We start from the raw sequence: 26086 nt of genomic DNA, 5'->3' as shown, positions 1-26086 counted from the left end.
TTCCTTCCTTCCTTTCCTTCCATCCATCCTTCCATCCTTCCATCTTTCCTTCCTTTCTTTCTTTCCTTCCTTCCTTCCTTCCTTCCATCCATCCTTCCTTCCATCCTTCCTTCCTTCCAGCCTTCCTTCTTTCCTTCCTTCTTTCTTTCTTTCTTTCTTTCTTTCTTTCTTTCTTTCTTTCTTTCTTTCTTTCTTTCTTTCTTTCTTTCTTTCTTTCTTTCTTTCTTCCATCCATCCATCCTTCTTTCTTTCTTTCTTTCTTTCTTTCTTTCTTTCTTTCTTTCTTTCTTTCTTTCTTTCTTTCATCCATCCATCCATCCATCCATCCATCCTCCTTTCTTTCTTTCTTTCTTTCATCCATCCATCCATCCATCCATCCATCCTTCTTTCTTTATTTCTTTCTTCCATCCATCCTGCTTTCTTTCTTTCATCCATCCATCCTTCCTTCCCTCCTTCCTTGCATCCTTCCTTCCATCCATCCTTCCTTCCTTCCTTGCTTCCTTCCTTCCATACTTCCTTCCATACTTCCTTCCATCCTTCCTTCCATTCTTCCTTCCATCCCTCCTTCCATCCTTCCTTCCTTCTTTCTTTCTTTCTTTCTTTCTTTCTTTCTTTCTTTCTTTCTTTCTTTCTTTCTTTCTTTCTTTCTTTCTTTCTCTTCGTGGTGGTCTCGCCACCACGCCACAGACCCCACAACTCAGCCCCTGATTGAGCTAGAGACACACAGTCTTCACCAGTGGGTGCAAGGAGACTGCCCGGAGGTCTTCATGGTGGAGTCAGGTAGGTGGCCCGGAGAGGGGTACACTGTCCCTGACGGGCTCTGACCTGAGGGGGTGGAGTCTCATCACCACGCCACTATCCATGCCACGGGCCCCACAACTCAACCCCTGAGTGGGCTAGAGACACAGTCTTCATTGGTGGATGCATTGAAATTGCCCAGAGGTCACTGTACTGTCCCCGACTAGCTGTGACCCAAGGGGGCGGGGCCTAACCAGCACGCCACTATCCACGCCACGGGCCCCACAACTCAGCCCCTGAGTGGGCTAGAGACACACGGTCTTCACCGGTTGAGTCAGGTAGGTGGCCCGGAGAGGGCTACACTGTCCCTGACTGGCTCTGACCTGAGGGGGCGGAGTCTCACCCTCACGCCACTATCCACGCCACGGCCCCACAACTCAGCCCCTGAGTGGGCTAGAGACACATGGTCTTCACCGGTGCGGGCGGGTAGATGGCCCGGAGAGGGGTACACTGTCCTCGACCAGCTCTGACCTGAGGGGGCGGAGTCTCACCACCATGCCACTGTCCACACCACAGACCCCACAACTCAGCCCCTGATTGGGCTAGAGACGCACAGTCTTCGCCGGTGGGTGCATGGAGATTGCCTGGTCCGTAGTAGTTTTAGCAGTTGCTGTTACATACAACTGCAGCAGCTAGCCCACCTCACATTTTCTCCAGGAAATGTACTTTCTAGTTCAGACTCGATGTTTCTCAAACTCTGCAAGCTAAGATGCATGACTATTCTTGATGTTTCCCAACCACTCAGCGGCAGCCAATTTGCACGCGTTGCGCAGGGCTGTCACACACTCTCCTTTGTTTGCCAGTGCAAAACAGTAGTTCAGCCTGTCCTTACAGCTTATTACTTAGCAAGGATATCAATGTGATTTATTTTGTTTAATTGAATAACAGTAGGCTAGCCTATAGCCTGTAATGTTTCAGTAGGCTAACACTAGATTTCACATAAAGACCGCGGATGTCAGAGTGGGCAATAACGTTCGAAGGCAAATTTATTCCAACATTGGTCCACAAAGAATGATGCAAATAATAAAGTATAAGAAATAATAGCCTACTGTGCAAATATAATGTTTTATATGGACCTGCGTGTCTGCAATAAAGTTCCTCTATCTTTATAACCAACATTCAGCGGAAGCCAATTTTCACTCTTTGCGCATCTCGCTCGTATGGTTTGGCTATTTAAAACACGGAGTACTTTGTGACAGTTGCTTGGATGTATACTAGTATCTATAGGATGCATAAACCTATGTTTTGCGAATTTAATGGTCTGCCTCCTTCAGAGTTCTACTCGGCAATTAGGCTGTGAAAGCGAGCGCGCCTCTTGGAATCTAGTCATAGCCTATTGTTGCACAGATTTCCGTCACGTCTTGATTTTCACAAACCAAATGATTAGGCTACATTAATTAATATGAGCACACTTTAGTGACAATGTGCCGTGCAACCCTGATCATTGAATAGCATAAGTTAAATTACTATAATATTAAAGACTGCGGATGGCAGACGATAGGCGTATAGGCGTTAAATCCGGAGCTCCATACAAAAGGAACGCAGCATAAACAATAGGGATTGCGCAGATGAATGAATGAGGTGACTAATTATTTATAAATAACATAAAACGAAATAAAACGAAATAAAAACAAACAATAGGCCTACAGGCGCAGAATAAAATAGCTTGCAGCAACAGTACAAGAAAATATTTTAAAAAGGATGATGAGCTATGATGATGACTTAAGATAGACCTGTGCATAGTTTACTGTGTCGATTTAGGGCATAGGAATAGGACTAATGTTGCGTATTTCTTGTAAAATAATCAACAAGGCTACACTACAGCACACATCACCAAGGCTAATATTGTTGGCAATAATGCCACCACAACCCTAGACTTGTTGATTAGGTTATAGCCTACCTTACAAGAAATACTGTAGGCCTATAGAGTCTTAATAGGCTATAACACCCCCGGAACGATGAACGGAACGTTATTTTTCGTTCTTAACCGGTTCTGGAACGCTATGTTGGTGGCGGAACACGAGAACAGAAACGTTAAATGTTCTGCTCGGAGCGAACCGATTGAAAAATAATTTCGTTTTTAAGCCCTGACAAAGACAGACACATTTGACGAGGACATCCCTTCCCTTCTCCGTTCCCTACACTGGAGCCGTTTTTCCAGAGGAGCACTTCACTGATCCCTCTCAATTTATCATAGCAATATAGATATACTGTATTTCAATGCTTAAAATCCTGCATATAGGATTTTTAATGCAGTGTTATGTTCAAAAGCAATGTGGACACTACTACACGCATAGATATGCATTACTAAGCACATGCATTGCAGATTATTCACAATTTGAATATAGTTAAAGCTCGAATTTATAGTATTTCTCAATTCCACAGGTGTTACCTGGGTATGCATTGGAAAAAGGGCTGTATTTACATGAATGATTAACTGATCCCAGCCCTGTCATGTCAGGTAAAACATGGTTTACTTTATAAGTAGGCTACTGCTGCGCATGGTTGTCCCTAGTTCCCTCTCTGGTCCCCCTGTAGCCCCCCTGTGGTCCCTCTAGCCTCTGTGTTGTTTTCATGCCAGCTATTTGTGGGGCAGCTGTAGCTCAGGAGGTAGGGCGGGTCGTCCAATGATCAGGGTCGGCATTTCGAATCCCGGCTCCTCCTGTTGACATGTCGTAATATCCTTGGGCAAGACGCTGAACCACTGAACCCAAATTGCTCCCAATGAGCAGGCTAGCACCTTGCATGGCAGCTGCCGCATTGGTGTGTGTGTGTGTGTGTGTGTGTGTGTGTGTGTGAATCAGAGGCTTTCATTGTAAAGCGCTATGTAAGTGCAGTCCATTTACCATTTACATATTTCTGGTGCTTGTGTTTCCTGTTACAGACCTCTGCTCAGTTTCTGAACTTTGTCTCTTAGCTTCTTTCTCGTGGATTTATTAAGTCATGGCCATAGCTCTTTCCCTGGACCTCGCCTTTGTCTTCACCCTGCTGGTATTGTTTGGTTTATGGACATATCTTCTGTGGGTGTTGACCAGTGTTTTCACTTAAGACTTTTGTTTGAACTTTGTATGACGTCACTATTTGAGTACAACTCCCTCAGGTTATTACAGTTGGATACCCCTGTAAACGTATATATTTACTTTCCCCACATAGCTACCACTGTCAACTCTTTTTCCAATACTAAGTCAGAGTGCCAGAGTGACTGAACTTTATGGTACCCCTCTCCTTGGCATTTCTAATGCAACTTCCAACATGTCTGCACATGCTTTGTAAGGTCACGTGATAAGCCTCAAAAGTAAGTCACTGTAGCCAACCATGATCAGAGAAAGAAATCTCAAACAGACCTTGAAAATGGAGAAACCAATGTGGTGATTTTTAACCAAGCTTCTGTTTCTCTTGTCGGGCTTCTGCATCAGAGACACCAGCATGTTGTCCCCCTGTTCTTCAGCACAATCCTCATCCAACCCTTCAATGTTGACCCGATATTGAGGGTTTGTCCAGAAACTGTCTGCATGGAAAGACAAAATGGCTGAATCAATGTCAGGAAACATACAAAATTCCACTCATGAATTGGAGAGAAATTTAATGTGCAGTACAAGGACATTCTTGGATACTTACTGGATCAATAACATCAAATAAATTACTTTGTTTAATGTGAGTAAATCTGTGTAAGTCAAATACAGATGTTGTATAATCGTATCTATTAGGCTACTGTATGTACCTAGAGAATTCATGCATCCACCACCAGTGACTCCTGCAACCCATCTGCCCTCATGGAAGGAGGATTTCCAGTTACAAGGTTTTACCTCAAGGAAGTCAGTTGAGAAACAACAGATATCCACATCTGAGAAGTGTCTGCAGAGATCCTCAAATGTCATCCTACAAGGACACCAATTGAAACTGTGAAGGAGTTGTCTTCAATAATTGCATGTACATCCCAAAACCTCCGGATTATTTCCAGGGCACAGATTTGACCTATATTTGGCCAAATCAAGGCAAAGTCTCATAATACTCAGAGTACACTTGTGTAGAATGAATATATTGATATCATGATCCTATATTATAACGCCACACGCACCTCAGTTGCACACTGTTTATGTCGACCACTGATCACTCAACCTCATTGGACCAAATAATGTAAATGGCTAACCTCGTCCCACCTCCCAGACAAACGAGGAGGAGAGAATGTTGTGTGAGGGAAAATGGCTGCCAATTGTTTCAAAATTTTTAAACATCAAAATGAAGGATTATGTTGCTCAACAAGGATTGTTTATAATGCTTGAACAAACCATATACTTTCACCTCAGACCAAAAGTGTGAGGTTAGAAAATGTAAATTTAGCTTATTAACCTTCCGTGTATGAGCAAAATAGTGCCCTAATAGTAGAGTTAAGAAACAATAGATTAATACGTGGATGTAACCTGTTACTTTGTTTGCATTTTGTAACAGTAACCAAATAAACAGAAAATTATACATTTGAGGATTGAGATATTTATTTATACCCCTAAAAACCTCTAATGACCATACTCAGAGTGGAACCACCACTTTCCCTTCCAAAGCAATATTTGAGCCCATGGCAATCACTACGAGCGTGCAGGCTTTGTGCACAAGGTGTTTCAAACTAGACAGAAAATGTGTTGCGTACACGTCTATTAAAAATTGCAAACCACAAATGTGCTTACCAGAATTCTCCATCATCATCCACCGCGAGACATGTTTTGCGATTGTCAGGACTCACAGTTCGCCACAAGGGAGAGCTGATGGGACAATAAAAACCTTGAGTGAATGTGTGAAAAGATGTACAGTAGGCCTGAAGTTAGAAGGACAAATCTCGGCTGTGCTCCGAATCGCATACTTCCATACTACTGTATCTATATAGTATGCCAAAAAAGGATGTAGCATGTCCCAATATATAGTATGCCACATGCAGTATGGTGAAAATATCAGGATGTCCTACTACTGTGCATTCGGTTGTATTTTGCAGTGTGCAAGCCAACAGACCTTTCTGGTTATTCTTACAATCCTGAGCACAGCGATACATGTGCGAATCACGCAAAACGCAAACGAGTCTGCTCCGAGAGCTGCATTCCTTGGTAGGAAAAAAGCGCGTCAGCAACCTGAAGCAGATGAGCATCGAGTAATTTTTCGTTCCCTTCAGGAAGCATGTAGATTAGCCTATATTAGGCCTACTGTATTTGTTAATAGCCTACAGCCTAGGCCACGTTAGCCTACATCGGTTGTTTTAGAGACTTTCTTTTAGGCTACAATAGCCTAAGACACGACAACTTGTCTGTCATTTCATTTATTTATTAGGGCCCGAGCACTGGCGGTGCGAGGCCCTATTGAAACTCGAAGGATTATTATTAGGGCCCGAGCACTGGCGGTGCGAGGCCCTATTGTATTTCGAAGGATTATTATTCTCCTTCTCCTTCTCCTTCTTCTCCCCAAACAAATGCCTTTATAGTGGCCTAAACATCAATGAAAACTCACGAAACTTTGCAGATACGTCAGGCCCGGTGAAAAATTTTATAATTCATGGGTGACGGAAATGGGCGTGGCAAAACGGCTCAAGAGCGCCCCCTGGAAAATTTAAAATGGCGAGCCCCACCTTTCAGTTTGATGTAGGTGAACGAAATTCGGTGGGCATATGTATTTCATCGAGACACACTAAAATGTCTCTTGGAGCTTTACCCAACATGCAACAGGAAGGCCGCCATTTTGCTTTTAATGTGCCATTTTGACCGTGTTTTGACCATTTCCATGCCTCGTACTTTGACGAACTCCTCCTATAGATTTCATCCGATCAACTTCATATCGGGTCAGCTTCATCTTAAGACCTTTGTGATCAAAAGTTATCAAAAAAATTGAGTTTTCACCAAACACCCTTGCCGTGGCGCCCCGCCAAAGTTTGACATTTCGCCATAAAACACGAAGTCCTCATAACTCCTCCATACATTATCCAATTTGTCCGATAAATCTCACGCTTCATGACGGTTCTGTCCTGAACACATCTATGTGTCAGTATTGCGTCATACTTATAGCGCCACCTATTGGTGAAACAGGAAGTCCTCATAACTCCTCCATACATTATCCGATTTGTCCGATATGTCTCACGCTTCATGACAGTTCTGTCCTGAACACATCTATGTGTCAGTATTGCATCATACTTATAGCGCCACCTATTGGTGAAACAGGAAGTCCTCATAACTCCTCCATACATTATCCGATTTGTCCGATTTATCTCACGCTTCATGACGGTTCTGTCCTGAACACATCTATGTGTCAGTATTGCTTCATACTTATTGCGCCACCTATTGGTGAAACAGGAAGTCCTCATAACTCCTGCATACATCATCCAATTTGCACCAAATTGCTGACGCTTCATGAAGGTCACCTTCTGAACACATCTATGCGTCGGTATTGAGTTACACTTACAGCGCCACCTACTGGTGAAACAGGAAGTCCTCATAACTCCTCCATACATTATCCAATTTGTCCGATATATCTCACGCTTCATGACGGTTCTGTCCTGAACACATCTATGTTTCAGTATTGCGTCATACTTATAGCGCCACCTATTGGTGAAACAGGAAGTCCTCATAACTCCTCCATACATTATCCAATTTGTCCGATATAGCTCACGCTTCATGACGGTTCTGTCCTGAACACATCTATGTGTCAGTATTGCGTCATACTTATAGCGCCACCTATTGGTGAAACAGGAAGTCCTCATAACTCCTCCATACATTATCCGATTTGTCCGATATGTCTCACGCTTCATGACAGTTCTGTCCTGAACACATCTATGTGTCAGTATTGCGTCATACTTATAGCGCCACCTATTGGTGAAACAGGAAGTGCTCATAACTCCTACATACATTATCCGATTTGCACCAAATTGCTGTCGATTCATGAAGGTCGCATTCTGAACACATCTATGCGTCGGTATTGAGTCACACTTAGAGCGCCACCTACTGGTGAAACAGGAAGTACTCATAAGTCCTACATACGTTATCCGATTTGCTCCAAATTGCTCATGCTTGATGACGGTCACATCTTGAACTCATCTGTAAGTCAGTATTGCGTCATACTTATAGCGCCACCTATTGGTGAAACAGGAAGTCCTCATAACTCCTCTATACATTATCCAATTTGTCCGATATATCTCACGCTTCATGACGGTTCTGTCCTGAACACATCTATGTGTCAGTATTGCGTCATACTTATAGCGCCACCTATTGGTGAAACAGGAAGTCCTCATAACTCCTCCATACATTATCCAATTTGTCCGATATATCTCACGCTTCATGACGGTTCTGTCCTGAACACATCTTTGTGTCAGTATTGCATCATACTTATAGCGCCACCTATTGGTGAAACAGGAAGTCCTCATAACTCCTGCATACATCATCCAATTTGCACCAAATTGCTGACGCTTCATGAAGGTCACCTTCTGAACACATCTATGCGTCGGTATTGAGTTACACTTACAGCGCCACCTACTGGTGAAACAGGAAGTCCTCATAACTCCTCCATACATTATCCAATTTGTCCGATATATCTCACGCTTCATGACGGTTCTGTCCTGAACACATCTATGTTTCAGTATTGCGTCATACTTATAGCGCCACCTATTGGTGAAACAGGAAGTCCTCATAACTCCTCCATACATTATCCAATTTGTCCGATATAGCTCACGCTTCATGACGGTTCTGTCCTGAACACATCTATGTGTCAGTATTGCGTCATACTTATAGCGCCACCTATTGGTGAAACAGGAAGTCCTCATAACTCCTCCATACATTATCCGATTTGTCCGATATGTCTCACGCTTCATGACAGTTCTGTCCTGAACACATCTATGTGTCAGTATTGCGTCATACTTATAGCGCCACCTATTGGTGAAACAGGAAGTGCTCATAACTCCTACATACATTATCCGATTTGCACCAAATTGCTGTCGATTCATGAAGGTCGCATTCTGAACACATCTATGCGTCGGTATTGAGTCACACTTAGAGCGCCACCTACTGGTGAAACAGGAAGTACTCATAAGTCCTACATACGTTATCCGATTTGCTCCAAATTGCTCATGCTTGATGACGGTCACATCTTGAACTCATCTGTAAGTCAGTATTGCGTCATACTTATAGCGCCACCTATTGGTGAAACAGGAAGTCCTCATAACTCCTCTATACATTATCCAATTTGTCCGATATATCTCACGCTTCATGACGGTTCTGTCCTGAACACATCTATGTGTCAGTATTGCGTCATACTTATAGCGCCACCTATTGGTGAAACAGGAAGTCCTCATAACTCCTCCATACATTATCCAATTTGTCCGATATATCTCACGCTTCATGACGGTTCTGTCCTGAACACATCTTTGTGTCAGTATTGCATCATACTTATAGCGCCACCTATTGGTGAAACAGGAAGTCCTCATAACTCCTCCATATATTATCCAATTTGTCCGATATATCTCACGCTTCATGACGGTTCTGTCCTGAACACATCTATGTGTCAGTATTGCATCATACTTATAGCGCCACCTATTGGTGAAACAGGAAGTCCTCATAACTCCTCCATACATTATCCAATTTGTCCGATATATCTCACGCTTCATGACGGTTCTGTCCTGAACACATCTATGTGTCAGTATTGCATCATACTTATAGCGCCACCTATTGGTGAAACAGGAAGTCCTCATAACTCCTCCATACATTATCCAATTTGTCCGATATATCTCACGCTTCATGACGGTTCTGTCCTGAACACATCTATGTGTCAGTATTGCGTCATACTTATAGCGCCACCTATTGGTGAAACAGGAAGTCCTCATAACTCCTGCATACATCATCCGATTTGCACCAAATTGCTGACGCTTCATGAAGGTGGCCTTCTGAACCCATCTATGTGTCAGTATTGCGTCATACTTATAGCGCCACCTACTGGTGAAACAGGAAGTCCTCATAACTCCTACATACATTATCCGATTTACTCAACATTTCTCACGCTTCATCAAGGTACCGTCCTGAACACATCTATGCTTCGGTATTGAGTCACGCCTAGAGCGCCACCTACTGGTGACAGGAAGTTTCTCTCAGTACTGCACACCGAAATAGAACAGCCTTTAACGGCGCAGCACCCCGACACGCGTGGGGTGCGAGGGCCCGTTCACTGCTGCTCGCAGCACTAGTTATTCTTCTCCTTCTTCTCCTTCTTCTCCTTTACTCCAAACAAATGCCTTTTAGGCGGCCTGAACATCGATGAAAACGGATGAAACTTTGCAGATACGTCAGTCCCGGTGAAAAATTTGATAATTCATGGGTGACGGAAATGGGCGTGGCAAAACGGCTCAAGAGCGCCCCCTGGAAAGTTTAAAATGGCGAGCCCCACCTTTCAGTTTGATGTAGGCTAACGAAATTCGGTGGGCATATGTATTTCATCGAGCCACACTTAAATGTCTCTTGGAGCTATACCCAACATGCAACAGGAAGTCCGCCATTTTGCTCTTAATGTGCCATTTTGTCCTTGTTTTGACCATTTCCATGCCTCGTACTTCGACGAACTCCTCCTACAGATTTCATCCGATCAACTTCATATCGGGTCAGCTTCATCTTAAGGCCTTTCTGATCAAAAGTTATCAAAAAAATTGAGTTTTCACCAAACACCCTTGCCGTGGCGCCCCGCCAAAGTTTGACATTTCGCCATAAAACACGAAGTCCTCATAACTCCTCCATACATTATCCAATTTGTCCGATATATCTCACGCTTCATGACGGTTCTGTCCTGAACACATCTATGTGTCAGTATTGCGTCATACTTATAGCGCCACCTATTGGTGAAACAGGAAGTCCTCATAACTCCTCCATACATTATCCAATTTGTCCGATATATCTCACGCTTCATAACGGTTCTGTCCTGAACACATCTATGTGTCAGTATTGCGTCATACTTATAGCGCCACCTATTGGTGAAACAGGAAGTCCTCATAACTCCTCCATACATTATCCAATTTGTCCGATATATCTCACGCTTCATTAGGTTCTGTCCTGAACACTTCTATGTGTCAGTATTGCGTCATACTTATAGCGCCACCTATTGGTGAAACAGGAAGTCCTCATAACTCCTCCATACATTATCCAATTTGTCCGATATATCTCACGCTTCATGACGGTTCTGTCCTGAACACATCTATGTGTCAGTATTGCGTCATACTTATAGCGCCACCTATTGGTGAAACAGGAAGTCCTCATAACTCCTCCATACATTATCCGATTTGTCCGATTTATCTCACGCTTCATGACGGTTCTGTCCTGAACACATCTATGTGTCAGTATTGCGTCATACTTATAGCGCCACCTATTGGTGAAACAGGAAGTCCTCATAACTCCTCCATACATTATCCGATTTGTCCGATTTATCTCACGCTTCATGACGGTTCTGTCCTGAACACATCTATGTGTCAGTATTGCTTCATACTTATAGCGCCACCTATTGGTGAAACAGGAAGTCCTCATAACTCCTGCATACATCATCCGATTTGTACCAAATTGCTGACGCTTCATGAAGGTCAATTTCTGAACACATCTATGCGTCGGTATTGAGTTACACTTACAGCGCCACCTACTGGTGAAACAGGAAGTACTCATAACTCCTACATACATTATCCGATTTACTCCAAATTGCTCATGCTTGATGAAGGTCGCATCTTGAACACATCTGTAGGTCAGTATTGCGTCATACCTACAGCGCCACCTACTGCTTACAGGAAGTCCTCATAACTCCTACATACTTTGTCCGATTTACACAACATTTCTCACGCTTCATCAAGGTACTGTCCTGAACACATCTATGCGTCGGTATTGAGTCACGCTTAGAGCGCCACCTACTGGTGACAGGAAGTTTCTGTCAGTACTGGACACCGAAATAGCACACCCTTTAACGGCGCCACACCCCGACCCGCGTGGGGTGCGAGGGCCCGCTCACTGCTGCTCGCAGCACTAGTTTCTTGATTATCATTTGCTCTAATTGTTCTAATGTTGGGTTTTTTAGGCTATACCATTTTGTTCTGTGAATACAGTAGCCTATCGATACAGCGTGGGCCTCATTTGAGAATAAAGTACTGTATTTGATCAAAGCACGCACTCAAGTGGAAATTTGTTTATTTTATTATAGGCTACTGTAGGCCTATTATAGGCTAGGCTATACAAGTTTAGTTGGCTATTTGATTGCAATTTTCACAAGTAATTAAGGGTATTTATCGGTCTATTATGAGTCTATATGAAACAAGTATATACCACTTATTGAATTTGGTGCATTTTAACATAAGTTTCAGTCATCCGGACGTTTCAGAGATACGAACGACCTTCGGTCCCGTTGTGTTCGGATAAGTGGGGTATCTATCTATCTATCTATCTATCTATCTATCTATCTATCTATCTATCTATCTATCTATCTATCTATATATATATAGTCTTCATTGTGCTTCTTTGATGTCCTTTGTATGCTATTTGTAAAGGACTTTAAGTCTTCACTTCAGACATGTTACTTATAAGCTAGGGTATGGTTGTCACTTACCACATTGCTAAAAATGCCCTTTGGCACGCCAACTCACAATGTCAATACCAAGCCATACACAGAGTGTAATGGACTACAGCCAACTTGGAGTGCTATGGTATCAGAGAATTAGCTGTGGCAAACATCCTGTAGCAGGGCTCTGGCTAGGCCAAAAGTGTCAGAATGGTGTAAAGTAGGTTTTATTTTATTCAACTTCATTCTAAATGACCAACCCAATATGATTTTTAGCAGGTAATATTTGTATTGTAAGATCTTTTTAGGGCATTTCTGCTTTACCCGATAGGATAGTGTAAGGAGAGTCAGGAAAGGTTGGAGAGAGAGAGAGGGGAGGACATGCAGCAAAGGGCCCAGGCCAGATTGGACCGCGCGCTGCAGTCAGGACCAGCCTTTTACATGGGACGCACCCCCACCCCATGAGCCACTGGGGGGGGGCTGGGTTGACAGCAGAGATGCAGCTTGGTGCTCTGGTCCAATTTCAACATATCCCAACTAGAGACATCACAAAGAATGACCACATGCATCACTATAAGATAAAAATGAAAATGGAACTTGGGAAACAATTAATACATTCATTTTGAGTGCTATCGAGAAAATAAGTGAAAAAAAATTCAACAGTAGAGTTAGGTTTGTGGTGGTCATTTGAATTTCCTGACCTTTGAGGCTTTTGACAAATCCCAAATCGTCACATAAAACATTTTTTTTTAGTTCTTAATTACCTCCGCCCTCCACTGGGCAAGAGGTTATGTTTTCGGTGGTGTGTGTTCGTTCTTTGGCTCTTTAGAAGGATTACACAAACACAACCAGATCGATTTCCATTAAACTCGGTGGAAGTGTGTATCATGGTCCAACTTAGAACCCTTAAAATTTTGGAGCAGATCCGAATCACGGGGCAGGTCCACGTGCCACACAAGCACAGCTAGCCATTCACCTCCATTAATTTTTTGGACTGTCTGGTATTGCCAATGGGTGGAATTGAAGTGGCCATATCTGGACATGGGAAGGTCAAAGAAATACAGGGTTTGGACTGGTATAAATCCGAATCCAAATCCGTTTATTGTGTTCTAGGAATTTGCTTTCGGTCGTGGTGCATAACATTGAGACAACATTGGACAGGGTGCAGGGACGAGACAGGACAGTGCAAAGACAGGACAGTGCAAAGGGCGAGTACAAAATGCTAGTGCAAAAAACGATAAGCTAAGAAAAAGAAAAATACACAAAAAGTAGTGCAGTCAGTATATATACAGTGCGTATGCAGAGTGTAATGTACTGTATAAGTGAGTGTGTGTATGTGTATGTGATGTGTGAGTGAGATGCTTCCTATAGAATACATATTCAGGCCATGCGCAAGTGTCTATCCACAGTGTCTGTCAATGGTGGTGGAGTTTGTGGTGGGGTGGGGGGGGGTGTCAGAGGGGGACACGGGCAGAGCTGATGGCCGTGGGGAAGAAGCTGCCTCTGTGGTGTGCAGACTGCTGCCTGAGGGGAGTGGCACAAAGAGATTATGGCCGGGGTGGGAGGGGTCGGCCGCAGTCTTCCTGGCCCACTTCAGGGTCCTGGAGTTGTGCAGGACCAGGAGGGAGGGCAGGTTCCAGCTGATCACCTTCTCAGCGGATCGGATGACGCACCATATGGTGATGGAGGAGGTGAGTATGGACTCAATGATGGAGGCGTAGAAGAGTATTATAATTTCCTTTGGTAGTCCAAATTTCTTCAGCTGCCTCAGGAAGTACATCCTCTGCTGTGCCTTCTTCATGAGGGAGCTGTTTAGTTCCCATTTGAGGTCCTGGGAGATGGTGGTGCCCAGAAAGCGGAAGGAGTCGACAGTGGACACTGGGAAGTCATTCATTCAGTGTGATGGGGGAGGGTGGCTGGTCCATCCATAAATATTCATGATAAGCCTTACCTCTCATCACCGACGACAAAAGACCGGTCAATCATGTCATAATCCTCGGCGCCACTCTCCTCCTCAGACCATGAACTGGAATAGGCTCATCCTCAGCCTCGTCCAGTCTATAAAACAACTCCAGCCTCGTCCAGTCTATAAAACTACAGCTTGGTTGACTGCCTTGTCAAGTGTATTACGGACATAATTTCCTCCAACTAAACCAAGGCAAAACAGAAGTACTGATCATTGGAGAAAAAGCTGGAAAAAAGCTGAAAGAGAGAAACTATCTGCACATTTAAAAACTATGGAAATTGACACCAAATGCCAGGCTAAAAACCTAGGTGTCATACTTGACTCAGATCTTAATTTCGAAAACCACATCAAGAATATTACAAAGACCTCTTTTTACCACCTAAGGAACATTGCCAAGGTGCAACCCTTTCTCTCTCAGGCTGACACCGAAAGATGATCATGATCTTTCATCACAAGCAGGCTGAACTACTGCAATGCTCTACTATCAGGCCTACCGAAGAAAGCAATCTCTAAGCTACAAATGATACAGAATGCTGCAGCACGAGTCCTCACTAAGACTAGACGAAGGGCACACATCACACCAGCCTTAAAATCACTACACTGGTTACCTGTCAACTCTAGAATAGACTTTAAAATACTATTAGTAGTCTATAAATCTCTCCACAGTCACTCACCACAATACATTTCAGACATGCTTGTTAGGTACATGCCCAACAGACCACTCAGATCCTCAGGTACTGAACTTTTAACAGTTCCAAAAGCCAGGACCAAGAAACACAGAGAGGCAGCTTTTAGTTTCTATGCCCCCAACCTCTGGAACACCCTGCCGGAGTGCCTAAGAAGGGCCGAAACAACGGAGGTCTTCAAGCGAGATCTCAAGACGTACCTTTTCGACCTAGCCTACAATCACTAGCCAGGACCTTGAGACACAGAAAGGCAGCCTCAAATTTACCTGTGAATCCTCTGTATACATAGGTGTATTTTCTGCTATGTACTGTCAAGTAGTGTACAGAAGCTGGTTACCCTGAAACTGGCTTATTCTGTTCTTCTTATCTGTGTTGCTTCAATGGCTCAGCGTGCTACTAACCGTTTTCTGCCTCCCCTAGTGCCTCTCTCTCTCTCTCCCTCCTATCTTCTAACCAGGTCCAGTGGATGCCCCACTGTTGCCCGCAAACCACCCTGAGTTCGATTGATACCCCTGGGTCAGCTGTGGATGTTGTAGTATTTAGTTAACACACACACACACGTACACACAGACACACATCAGTCCACATCCGGCTTAGGCCGGGACCTGATGCTCTTAGCCTTTCTTGCCCTGACAATGTAATTTAATGTAATTTATTGCTCTATAAATGTTCTTAGCCGTTAGACAAATATATTCCAGGAGCTTGCTCCAGGTTGCCTGTTTTAAAAGTATTGCTTTTATGGCTCTGTGTGCTGCTAAACCTGTTCTGCCTTCCCTCTCCCTAGTGCCTCTCTCTCTCCCTCCTATCTTCTAACCAGGTCCAGTGGATGCCCCAATGTCACCAGCAGACCTCCCTAAGTCCGATAGATACCCCTGTGTCTGCTGTGGATGTCGTAGCACTTAGTTAACACACACACACACATACACAGACATACACCAGCCCACTTCCGGCTTTAGGCCTGTGCCATAGCAAGCACACACCAGTATTTGCCATGTCTCTCCTATGTTGTTTTTTAGCTTCTCTTACTCTGAAAATGTAATTTAATGTAATTTATTGCTTTATAAATGTTCTTATCTCAAACATACTCCAGGAGCTTGCTCGATCGCCTTGTTGAGAGGGGTCAGGGAAGAATTTTTACAGCTCACTTATCTGGCCCCCGGGTGATTACTGTTTTTTTTCTTCCCTCTGGAATATGTAGGGGTGGGTCGTATAGCCACCTCCTTTGTTCTCTGTAAAGCGCATTGTGCTGCCTCTGGGTATGAAATGCGCTATACAAATAAAGCTTTGATTGATTGATTGATTGATTGATTGATTGATTGATTGATTGATTGATTGATTGATTGATTGATTGATTGATTGATTGATAAAACAACGCCAGCCTCGTCCAGTCTATAAAACAACTCCAGGGCTCCATGGACATTCAGTGCACGCCTCATTTTCACAGTCTTCTTGTTCCTTTTTTTTCCTCTCCTTCTCAGACTCTGTCTGCTTCTTCCTCAAACACTCTCACCCCTCCAAAAACTAGCTAGCTAAAAGTGATGTTACGTATGAGACCGAAGTTCCGAGGCGTTTGTCGAGCACGTAGGGCAGGAGGAGGCCACTTCAGCAGGGCATCCATTTTAAATGCAAAACGTACATTTCTCATATGTAGGCTACAAGATACAGGCATCATGTACAATGAACTGCTCAAAACATAGAGTTCTTACTTATCACTCCAGTCTCCCTTCCACTCTCCCTTTCCCCAGGGGTTCCACAGACGGACCAGACGGACCGGCCTTCCTTGGCTCATGAGCTTAGGAGGACATCAAAATCACACCAGCTCTCCTTATTATCATATCATCCATTAAAGAGCAGTACTGGAGGTTATGTCTGGGTATTATTTTGAGTTATGGCTCAAAGCATACTAGTCATATATCTCCCCTTTCATGTGGTCAAACTAATTAGAGGTGCACCATGTAGAATGTGTGTGTGCGGGGGGGTATTCATTTAGTTGCAATCCGCAACTTCACTGCTAGATGCCACACAATTCTACACAGTGAACCAGCTTGCCTCGTTGAAACTTACATGATGACTCAAAAGTAGTTAATCAATAATCAGTCAGCAGCAGAGTTTAACCAGGTGCACAGCACAAACATATGCACGTCATGAACTGATAACATTCCATCAAAAGCAAATACAGTAGACATAAAAGTATGCTTATACTGTACCATCTTAACACACACATAAGACTTAAATCTAGCTGCCATTATTATCCATTCAAAACTTACTTTACCTTTGTGACACCTGTAACAGTGTATGCATGACCTCTCACTAATCCGTTGGGTGCTACTGTGTTGGCTGCTGTTTCCTACATTGGACACAGGTAGCATTAATAATGGAAGTCATGGAACAATATATAGTTTAAACACAAAATGGAAATAGAACAACTCATGTTAATCTCTGCTTTGTATGTGTGCAAAATAAACTTTCAAAGCATGGTAGCCTACGTGTAGATACATGCTTGTGGCAAACATTGCATTTTTCTGCAGTTGTTTGGTAGGAAAGAGTTAACGGTGTCATGAGCGTCCACATTAGGTTATTTTGCACTCACCCCTTGAGGTGTGCCACACCCCATCAGCGATTTGGATAAGGCAGCTCTAGACATCAGATCCCACAGGTTTGGGGGGGCATCTGCAAGCTGGAAACAAATGTGGACCCCACCAGTAAAATCCACCAAAGCCTCGGAAGTGGTCCCTGCATTCATGTCTGCATAGGAGCCACACACCCTGTGAAGGAGGACTCACGTTATACCAACACTACCTCACATTAGGTATGTGACAGACCACAATTCAACAAATGGGTCATAGCATGTCAATATACACATTTGTCAGCTGCTGGGAGTGGAATGCCAAATTTAAGCAAAATATTGCAACAAATCGTTTTAGCTGATTTTGAGCTAGGAATAGAAATTCTAGTTGCAACGAATGGTAATTTGCTCCGAAGCTAAATGCATTGTACGCCCGCCCATCCACTCCAGCTGTCACCCTCCCGTTGAACAGCTCCTGATCCTGTATAGCCTACAACCTCCTACTGCCGCATGATACACAATGAGCAACATGTAGGCCTACATGAGAATGGAATGCATTGTGTGTAGAATCATGTCACTTCACACATAGCACTGTGGCTGGTCTGGGTTATATACATCATCCTACAATTAAAAGTGCTTCTTATTACATAACCAAAATACTTAGGCTAGCTCACATACTTGGCGTAGGCTTTTTCCAGCAAGGGAGGCCAGAACTCATTAGGGGTGTTTGAACGAACAAAAATAAGTCTGCCGTCAATTGTTGGTAGCTTGTCATCGATCGTAACATCCACCCACTGTCCGAACCTCCAGAACTGAAAGGCAGAGGAAGGGGGCAGTCATGTTGTGAGATAAAGCGCCGTTTTAGGAATCCAGAAACTCTTTCATTGGGATTTTGTATTTTTGCTTAGTAAACAGAATGCATTGAAAAGGCATTTATCAATCAAAGTCTCTGAATGGTACATGATACAGTACATTGTATTGTTTGAGAATAATGTTAAAATGACTAGAGGAGAGTTTACCCTGAAGTGGAATATTCCACAGTAATCCCCGTCAAATGATTGGTTAAGAGGAACAACTTGTTCAAAGATGTGCTTCTGGAAGGTCAATGCCCCAACGGAGGCAATAAACCAGCAGTTATCTAAAAATATATGTGAAGATATGTGAGTGGGTACAAACTCAGATAATAGTGATGTTTATTCATTTTCAAGAAGAGTCACATTCACTTACCAATAATTCCTTGCCCAAAGTCAAATCTTGAAACTCCATCAACTATTAAAGTTGGATTCTGAGCAATTTCCTGAAAAGGAGGGAGTGAATAATTCAAATTGGGTAGTTTCTTGCAGCGACAATAAAAGGAATGTGATGCTTACTGAATCCTTTAAAACATCTTGCAAGATTATGCCTCTTATTAGGGGTTGCAAAACACCTGAAAAGGCTTTTGCTATTACCCTGGTATTCCTGGTAATGTACATTGACTCTTAAGTGTATGATCAGCAGTATGAAGCACAGACTGATTCTTGCGCGTTTATTGTGTTTCCAATGTTGCCAGGATTACAGCTGGTTGCATATTTCAGCAGTGACGTCATTTCCAGAATGAATCTGGACATTTCATTTGGAATAAGGAGAGAATTATCGAAGCACTATAAGTATGTGCACAAGGCCGGACACGTTCAACTTACATATGGCCTCTTCCACACCACTCTTGCCATGTCAGAAGGGGACAGACGTATTCCTTCGCCAATGGAGTTATGGTCTGGGGGAAACGTCTGATCGACGAACCTCATCCTCCTATCGACAAAGTGTTTCTCCAACTGTTTAATGTCTTGATCAAAGAGTTTCAGGGGGTTGGCAAGGCTCCCAACACCATCTTTCTTGTGACGCTCTTGAATGATATTCATACACACACCAGGAGGAGGCATTGTTGCTGCAAGTGGTGGTCTGTGTAAGGAAGGAGATAATTATGCCATGTGATGTAAAAAGTCATAGTAGCCTCACGTCATGTTTAATAACAACAACAACAACAACAAATAAATAATAATATTTTTTTCCGCGCCCAGCGACAATATTTTCAGTCGTGTGTTTGTTATTTCGCTCGTTCATTACACAAAAACTACCAGAGCAATTTTCATGAAACTTGGTGGAGGGGTGTAGCATGAGCCAACTTACGACCAGTTCCATTTTGGAGCAGATCAGAATCACTGGGCGGTACACAAATTAAAAGAAAACTTAGTTTGGCATTAAGGCACTGCAGGAGTGATCTGTAGTCCCATCTTGATGAAGATGTTTTTATTTTTAAAGAACACTGGCTCTTCGTTATAATGAGGAGTCAAATCAGATTTAGATAGATACATATCAGCATAGATAACAATTTTATTTATTTGCTGTTTAAGTAAACAGTATTATCTTTCTATGCATTGTAGCGGAGGAGCCATTGTGCAGGCAATCCAGGCCTGCTTCCTGGGGTCACAGGTCAGATAAGGCCTTTCACACTAAAGGAGGGGCCTGTGTAAACACAAGAGAGAACAAGGGCCGTTCACACCCCTGTCCTAAGAACCACATCAAACGACTCGCACAGAACAGGCCCAACTTTACGACCCTCTCACTCTCTCTCTCTCACCAACTGCAGTACACAATATTGTCTGGAGAATTCCAGAGCCTGCATTCATAAGAAAACTGCCATCCCAGCCATGAAACTGAGTCATTCTCCCAGTGCCAGTGTTTATTCTTAAGTGAGGGACATATCTGTGAATAAACGGGGTTTGGGGAGCGAACGGGCTCAGAGCAGTATTAAAAATTGTGAATCCAACATGTGAGTGTGATTACAGATGCAAGTGTTTATACTCTATGTGCTCCGGCCAATGTACTGAATATGATAATGTCATTTTTACTAATGTCCTCCCAATGTGGTAGTAATGAGATCAGATTAAAACATGTCCTGAAAATGACTCAGTCTCTCCGACCCCCCCCCCCCCCCCAAAGGAGAGGTCACGAATCAACTGGCCAATCGCTGGACAGGGGTCACAAGCACCCACCCCCCAGCAAGCCGCAGGTATTTAACCTGTGAGCCGCCATTGTTCTTTCTCTTGTTTCAACTCTTGTTTCACCTGTTCAAAATGTCACGGATCCTGAGCTGTAGGTACGGGCGAGTTGACGCGCTTTCATATCTCCTGAAAAGCAACCAAGCCACAACTGTTCCTTGGATCCATCCTCTCGGCAAGAGCTAGGGGAGAGTAGTGAGACTTTGCAACTTTAATTCTGAACTGTTCGGTTGGCTGTACACCAAACAGCGCCGGAATAGACTCTGTACTACTCTGCAAAATCTGAGTGTAAAGCCTGAACTCTGGGTCGCTGCGACTCACAACGCCAACAACAGCAAAACCGCGACGCAACGAGCCGGCGGACGACGCCCATCAACCAAACCAACAACGCTGGTCACGTGGTCTTCGAGACTACACCGAGAGCTGTCCAGTCGAAGCGAGCCGTGCGCCACACAAACCGTAAGGTCCATGCTAACGCTGCTCGTTTGATGTGTTCGTGGCTGCTATGTTGTGTTGAGTTTAGATCGTAGGAACAGGCTGCACTCACCTATCACTTATTCCCTTCCTGCTTTGTTTCCATTCTGCCACATTTGTGTTCCATATTGTTGAATTGTGTGTGTTCATATTATCATGATAATTGATTAGTATACTTCAATAAATATTCCATGCTTTGATCATGTTGTAGTGTCATCAACAGATCTCTTGGTCACTTAATTGAGTCAAAGACTTCCTTTCAGACTGAGATTGATATTACATTAGACTATTGATAGGCTATCTGTTTTCCCTTTCATAAGGGTAGTGCAACAGACGAGTTGACTTAGCGTAGTTAAGTCAATTTTCCTTCATAGTTGGGATAGCCTAGGTATAACCATAAGTTATACCCAGTCATAGTCATATTTCCATGAAGCTATAAGCTCCTAAACTGCTACAGCATGTACAACAAAATAATATTTGATTCATGAGAAACAAATCAAATAGACACTTTATTAGGTTACACATTTTCTTAGCCTGGATCCTGTGGTATTACATATAAATCACCTCAATCACTGGGCGGATACACTAATTAAAACAAAACTAGGCCATTTCTTGGACCATTTCCCTTCACTTCACCGTCTACCAGGTTCTGCAACAGGGAATGCTATGCCTTCGTAGTGTACTCCTTGTATGTATAACAGTATAGCACTGTCACAGGTTATACAGTAATAGGTTTACCGTATGTGTGCTGTACTTGTATTGGATGTTTTTGACATGAATATAGGTCCTTCAGCATCCATTTTGAATGTGTAATACAAATATTATCCTAAGTGTATCCACGTTTTAATGCAACTATGAGACAATAAACAATAAATATGTATTGCTGATCAATGTCCTATTCTTTGTCGATTTTTACTATATTGGTGGATATTCATGGTGTATTCCCAAAACATGACCAACCTTCTACATGAAGGTAGACATGTAGGCTACTGCTAGACCAAAAAATAATTCCCTAAGATCTGGGGGTGATATTTTGGCTGCTCAGTACCTCAAAACAACATCTGCTACAACAACTCTGCACAAGCATTGGTTAGACATGTAGAGAGGTGACTCCTTAGAGACCGAGTTTTACAGTCAGAGATTTTGGTCATCCAGTAATATTCAGTTCTCTACCTGCTTTGCTGTTGTCATACACCTTACACAGACAGGTTATTGTGAATTTACCCTGGCCAGGGCCCCGTACTACGGTGCTTGTTCAACATATCCAGGATAACTTTTCGCTAGCTCGCTCAAGTAAACCGGACAACCGCAATCACGGATAAATGGTACTACAACGGTGGCTATCAACTCGTTAAGTCGACCCAGCTGGTCCAATCTAGCTATGAGCGCGTTCACGGTAAAAGGGGAGGTATTTGCTCGAAATAATCAATTGCATACCTTTTTATGGGTATTCGGACACGGCCATGGACAAGGCAAACAATCAGGAAAAAAATCTATAACTGCCAATATTGGACAAAGACACCACAAACCACTTGCAAATTATTCTACTAATCAATATCTATCTATGACAGCTCTTGGTTTTATTAAATTATTGATTACATTAAAAATCTATAAAACAATTAAACCAATATTTAATATGATTATGATCAATAACTTTGCCCATTTTGGGCACAGACACCTCAAACCACTTCTGAATTATTCTATTAATCAATATCTATCTATGACACCTTTTGGTTTTCTGAAAATATTGATTACCAATTTATTAATCAATCAGACAGATATGCGATCAAGTTTTTTATCCATTACTGCCAATTTTGGGCAGCGACACCTCAAACCACTTCTGAATTGTTCTACTTATCAATATCTATCTATGACAACTCTTGGATTTATTCAATTATTGATTACCAATTTATTAATCAATCGGACAGATATTCGAAGTTTTTTATAAATACCTTTGCCAATTTTGAGCAGACACCTCAAACCACTTCTGAATTCTACTAATCAATATCTATATATGACAGCTCTTGGATTTATGAAATTATTGATTACCAATTGATTAGACAGATATTCGATCGTTTTTTATCAATAACTGCCAATTTTGGGCAGAGACACCTCAAACCAATAACTCAATAACTGTCAATTTTGAGCAGAGACACCTCAAACCACTTCTGAATTATTCTACTAATCAATATCTATCTATGACAGCTCTTGGTTTTATTAAATCAAAGTTATTGATCAAGGGGTTTGAGGTGTCTGTGCCCAAAATTTAGATAATCAATATTTAGATAGATATTGATTAGTAGAATAATTCAGAAAGGGTTTGGGGTGTCTGTGCCCAAAATTGGCAGAGTTATTGATCCGAGCCACATGAAATATTGGTTTTATTGATTTATTGATTTTCATTAAATTGGTGATCAATATTTTCAGAAAACCAAAAGGTGTCATTTAGATATTGGTTAGTAGAATAATTCAGAAGTGGTTTGGGGTGTCTCTGTCCAAAATTGGCAGAGTTATTGATCCTAACCACATTAAATATGGGTTTAATTGATTTTTTATAAATTGGTAATCAATAATTTCATAAAGCCAAAAGCTGTCACAGTCACATATTGATTAGCAGAATAATTTGCAAGTGGTTTGTGGTGTCTTTGTCCAATATTGGCAGTGTTATTGATTTTTTTCCCTGATTATGATTGTACTTTCTCCACGGTCCCTAAAATTTCCGAATATGAATGTCTGACGAATGTCGAACGTGAAACCAATTTTACCTCCGTTGTCTAAATTGGGTTTAAGCGGTGAAAACAATTCATGGTATGATTATTTTAACATCGGGATACTTTGTTAGTGAATGTGGAAAATCAGGACATTTTTGTGTCCCGACAGATAATTCTCGAGACTTGGACAGCCAGCTTCAAATCGTCTGACGTCTGATCTCCGTGTGGACTGAACTCAAAGACTGTATGAAACGTGTTGGAACTTAGCCGCTTGCTATCCCACAATCTCATTGGAAGAATGTCTGCTGTGTAAGACGTTTCCAAAGGTCTACATTAAACATTTCCAAAGGTTAGTGGTACACGAAATTCATAATCATTGTGGAATTGGCATGCTGCTCAAATACAGTTATCTTACCAATGTTAGCAGAAGTTATAGGAAGACAATTTGTGGAGCCCCATTCACTTTCACATCGCTATGAATTTAGGCTTCAGGTAGGTTTGTTTTTTAAAGAACAAAACAAAGGCAAACGATGAACTTCAACTATCGATGATTAATATCTTACCACAGATGATGCAATGCTGCGGCTGAGAAGAATAGATGCTCCGGACTATTGGCCGCTTATTATATAGGCTACTGTTTATGAGGTCAATGACGTAATTGCTCAAGATTCAAGAAGGACACAGGTGGCCAACATGAGCAGGAACCGCCTCGTCATTCCCGCGTTGTTAGCGCGCGCGTGTGTGTGGCTCTGGCCACCCGTAGACTCTATTGGCTACCTTTAAATATGAAGCTATTCTTAATCTGCACCATTTTTCTCAAGCAGAAAAGTGCCGGACAATTGTTCTACTTCTCTATGGTAGGTCTGTCCCAAATGCCCAAATGGAAATTGCAAAAGGGCATTTTTGTATTGTGCACCTTCGGCATGGTTGCACAATGTCTTGAAACTCTAACAATTAATTTCTTCAAATGCCTTTAAATCCAAAATGAAATAATTATAGGCAGACTCCTTAAATTGTCATTTTTTATTTACCTTGTTAAGAACAATCTTTTGAAATGATTAAATGAGTTCCCTATGCTTGATTAAAGCATGTTTATTGCTCTGTAAATGTTCTTAGCCAATATTTTCCAGGAGCTTGCTTGACCTTCTCGTTGAGAGAGGTCAGGGAATAATTTTTACAGCTCTCTTTTCTGGCCCAGGGGTGAAAGCATTTTCTTGCTTCCCTCTGGAATATGTAGGGGTGGGACCTATGCGCAGGGGCGCCGTAAGGGGGGGTAAGTTAGGATGATTCCAAGGGCCCAGCACTGACAGGGGCCCTAGAGAACACTATTATTATTATGTTTTATTATTACCATAAGTAAGTTAATGTAGCTGACTTAAAATTATAATTGTATGTATTAAAAAAAGTCACAAAAGAAACAAACTAGTGTTTTGTTTCTCTATGTTTGTCAAAATGTTCAGGATGATTAAGCCTTATTTTACCCCTCTCTCTCGTACAGAAAAAATCGTTACGCTGTGTTCACTCCGGGCGCAAATTTTTCCTGCGGCGCAGCGAGTTTACATAGAAAGTCAATACAATTCGCGCGAACTGGGCGGCGGGCGGCGCGAATCGCAGAACTCGGTGGCGCGGCGGCCAGGATTCGCCGCGCGGCGACATTTGCAAAAGTTCAATTTTTCTCACTTAGAGAAAATCAGTGCATCAATAGTTCATCAACTTCAACTGGGTTTTCTAGGTTGATGGGTGGTTTAGGTGGGGGGGCCAAAAATTATATTCTTTCATGGGGCCCAGAATCTCTAGCGGCGCCCCTGCCTATGCGTACACAAACCATTCCCAAAAGGTGATCAACTTCACATTCTCTAATGTCCACCGCAATACACATTCTGACATTGCCAACGTCGTTAAAAACACCTGTTGGAATTTGTTGGTTATTCGATAATCAAAACCACCTTGAAAGTATGTGTAATGCTAAAATGAATCCTGGTGCATAATGCACACAACTAGGGCCGGTGTTCTGAAAAGTTGGCCTACCTTCTCAGGATGACCTAACGGTTACCACCCATTATATTATGTTTAATTCATGGGTAGCGCATCTGGTCAGGTAGGGAATGTCGAAATATCCATCAACATTTCCTACCTGACAGGATGCGCTATCCATGAATTAAGCACAATAAATGGGTCGTAGGACATTCTGATAGACATTCCAGTGTTTCCCACAGGATTTTGTGAGACTATGGGGGGTGGACCTCCGACCCTCTAGGGTGGTCTGGGGGCATGTCCCCGTAAGAAAAACACCCCCCGGGTGAAACTGT

The 26086-nt window shown here is 42.6% G+C and overlaps 1 protein-coding gene across 1 annotated transcript in view; it reads right to left on the bottom strand.

The window, feature by feature from the left end:
• LOC311319523 (calpain-1 catalytic subunit-like) overlaps positions 1-24435 on the bottom strand; it is a 41659-nt gene extending 17224 nt beyond the window's left edge. The window contains exons 1-11 of the mRNA XM_084451081.1: positions 24341-24435; positions 19234-19492; positions 18782-18851; positions 18574-18692; positions 18233-18366; positions 17579-17753; positions 17261-17335; positions 16695-16780; positions 5481-5555; positions 4520-4677; positions 4078-4306 (exon numbers count right to left, since the gene is read on the bottom strand). Of these exons, the coding sequence (XP_084307207.1) occupies positions 4078-4306; positions 4520-4677; positions 5481-5555; positions 16695-16780; positions 17261-17335; positions 17579-17753; positions 18233-18366; positions 18574-18692; positions 18782-18851; positions 19234-19473 (1361 nt within the window). The 5' untranslated portion in view covers positions 19474-19492; positions 24341-24435. The remainder of the gene's footprint in view (positions 1-4077; positions 4307-4519; positions 4678-5480; positions 5556-16694; positions 16781-17260; positions 17336-17578; positions 17754-18232; positions 18367-18573; positions 18693-18781; positions 18852-19233; positions 19493-24340) is intronic.
• Between the last annotated feature and the right edge of the window lie 1651 nt (positions 24436-26086).

Source organism: Borostomias antarcticus (genome assembly GCF_949987555.1).
Source record: "Borostomias antarcticus genome assembly, chromosome: 16".
NCBI classification, from domain to species: Eukaryota; Metazoa; Chordata; class Actinopteri; order Stomiiformes; family Stomiidae; genus Borostomias; species Borostomias antarcticus.
This window is presented reverse-complemented; position numbering and strand designations above follow the sequence as displayed.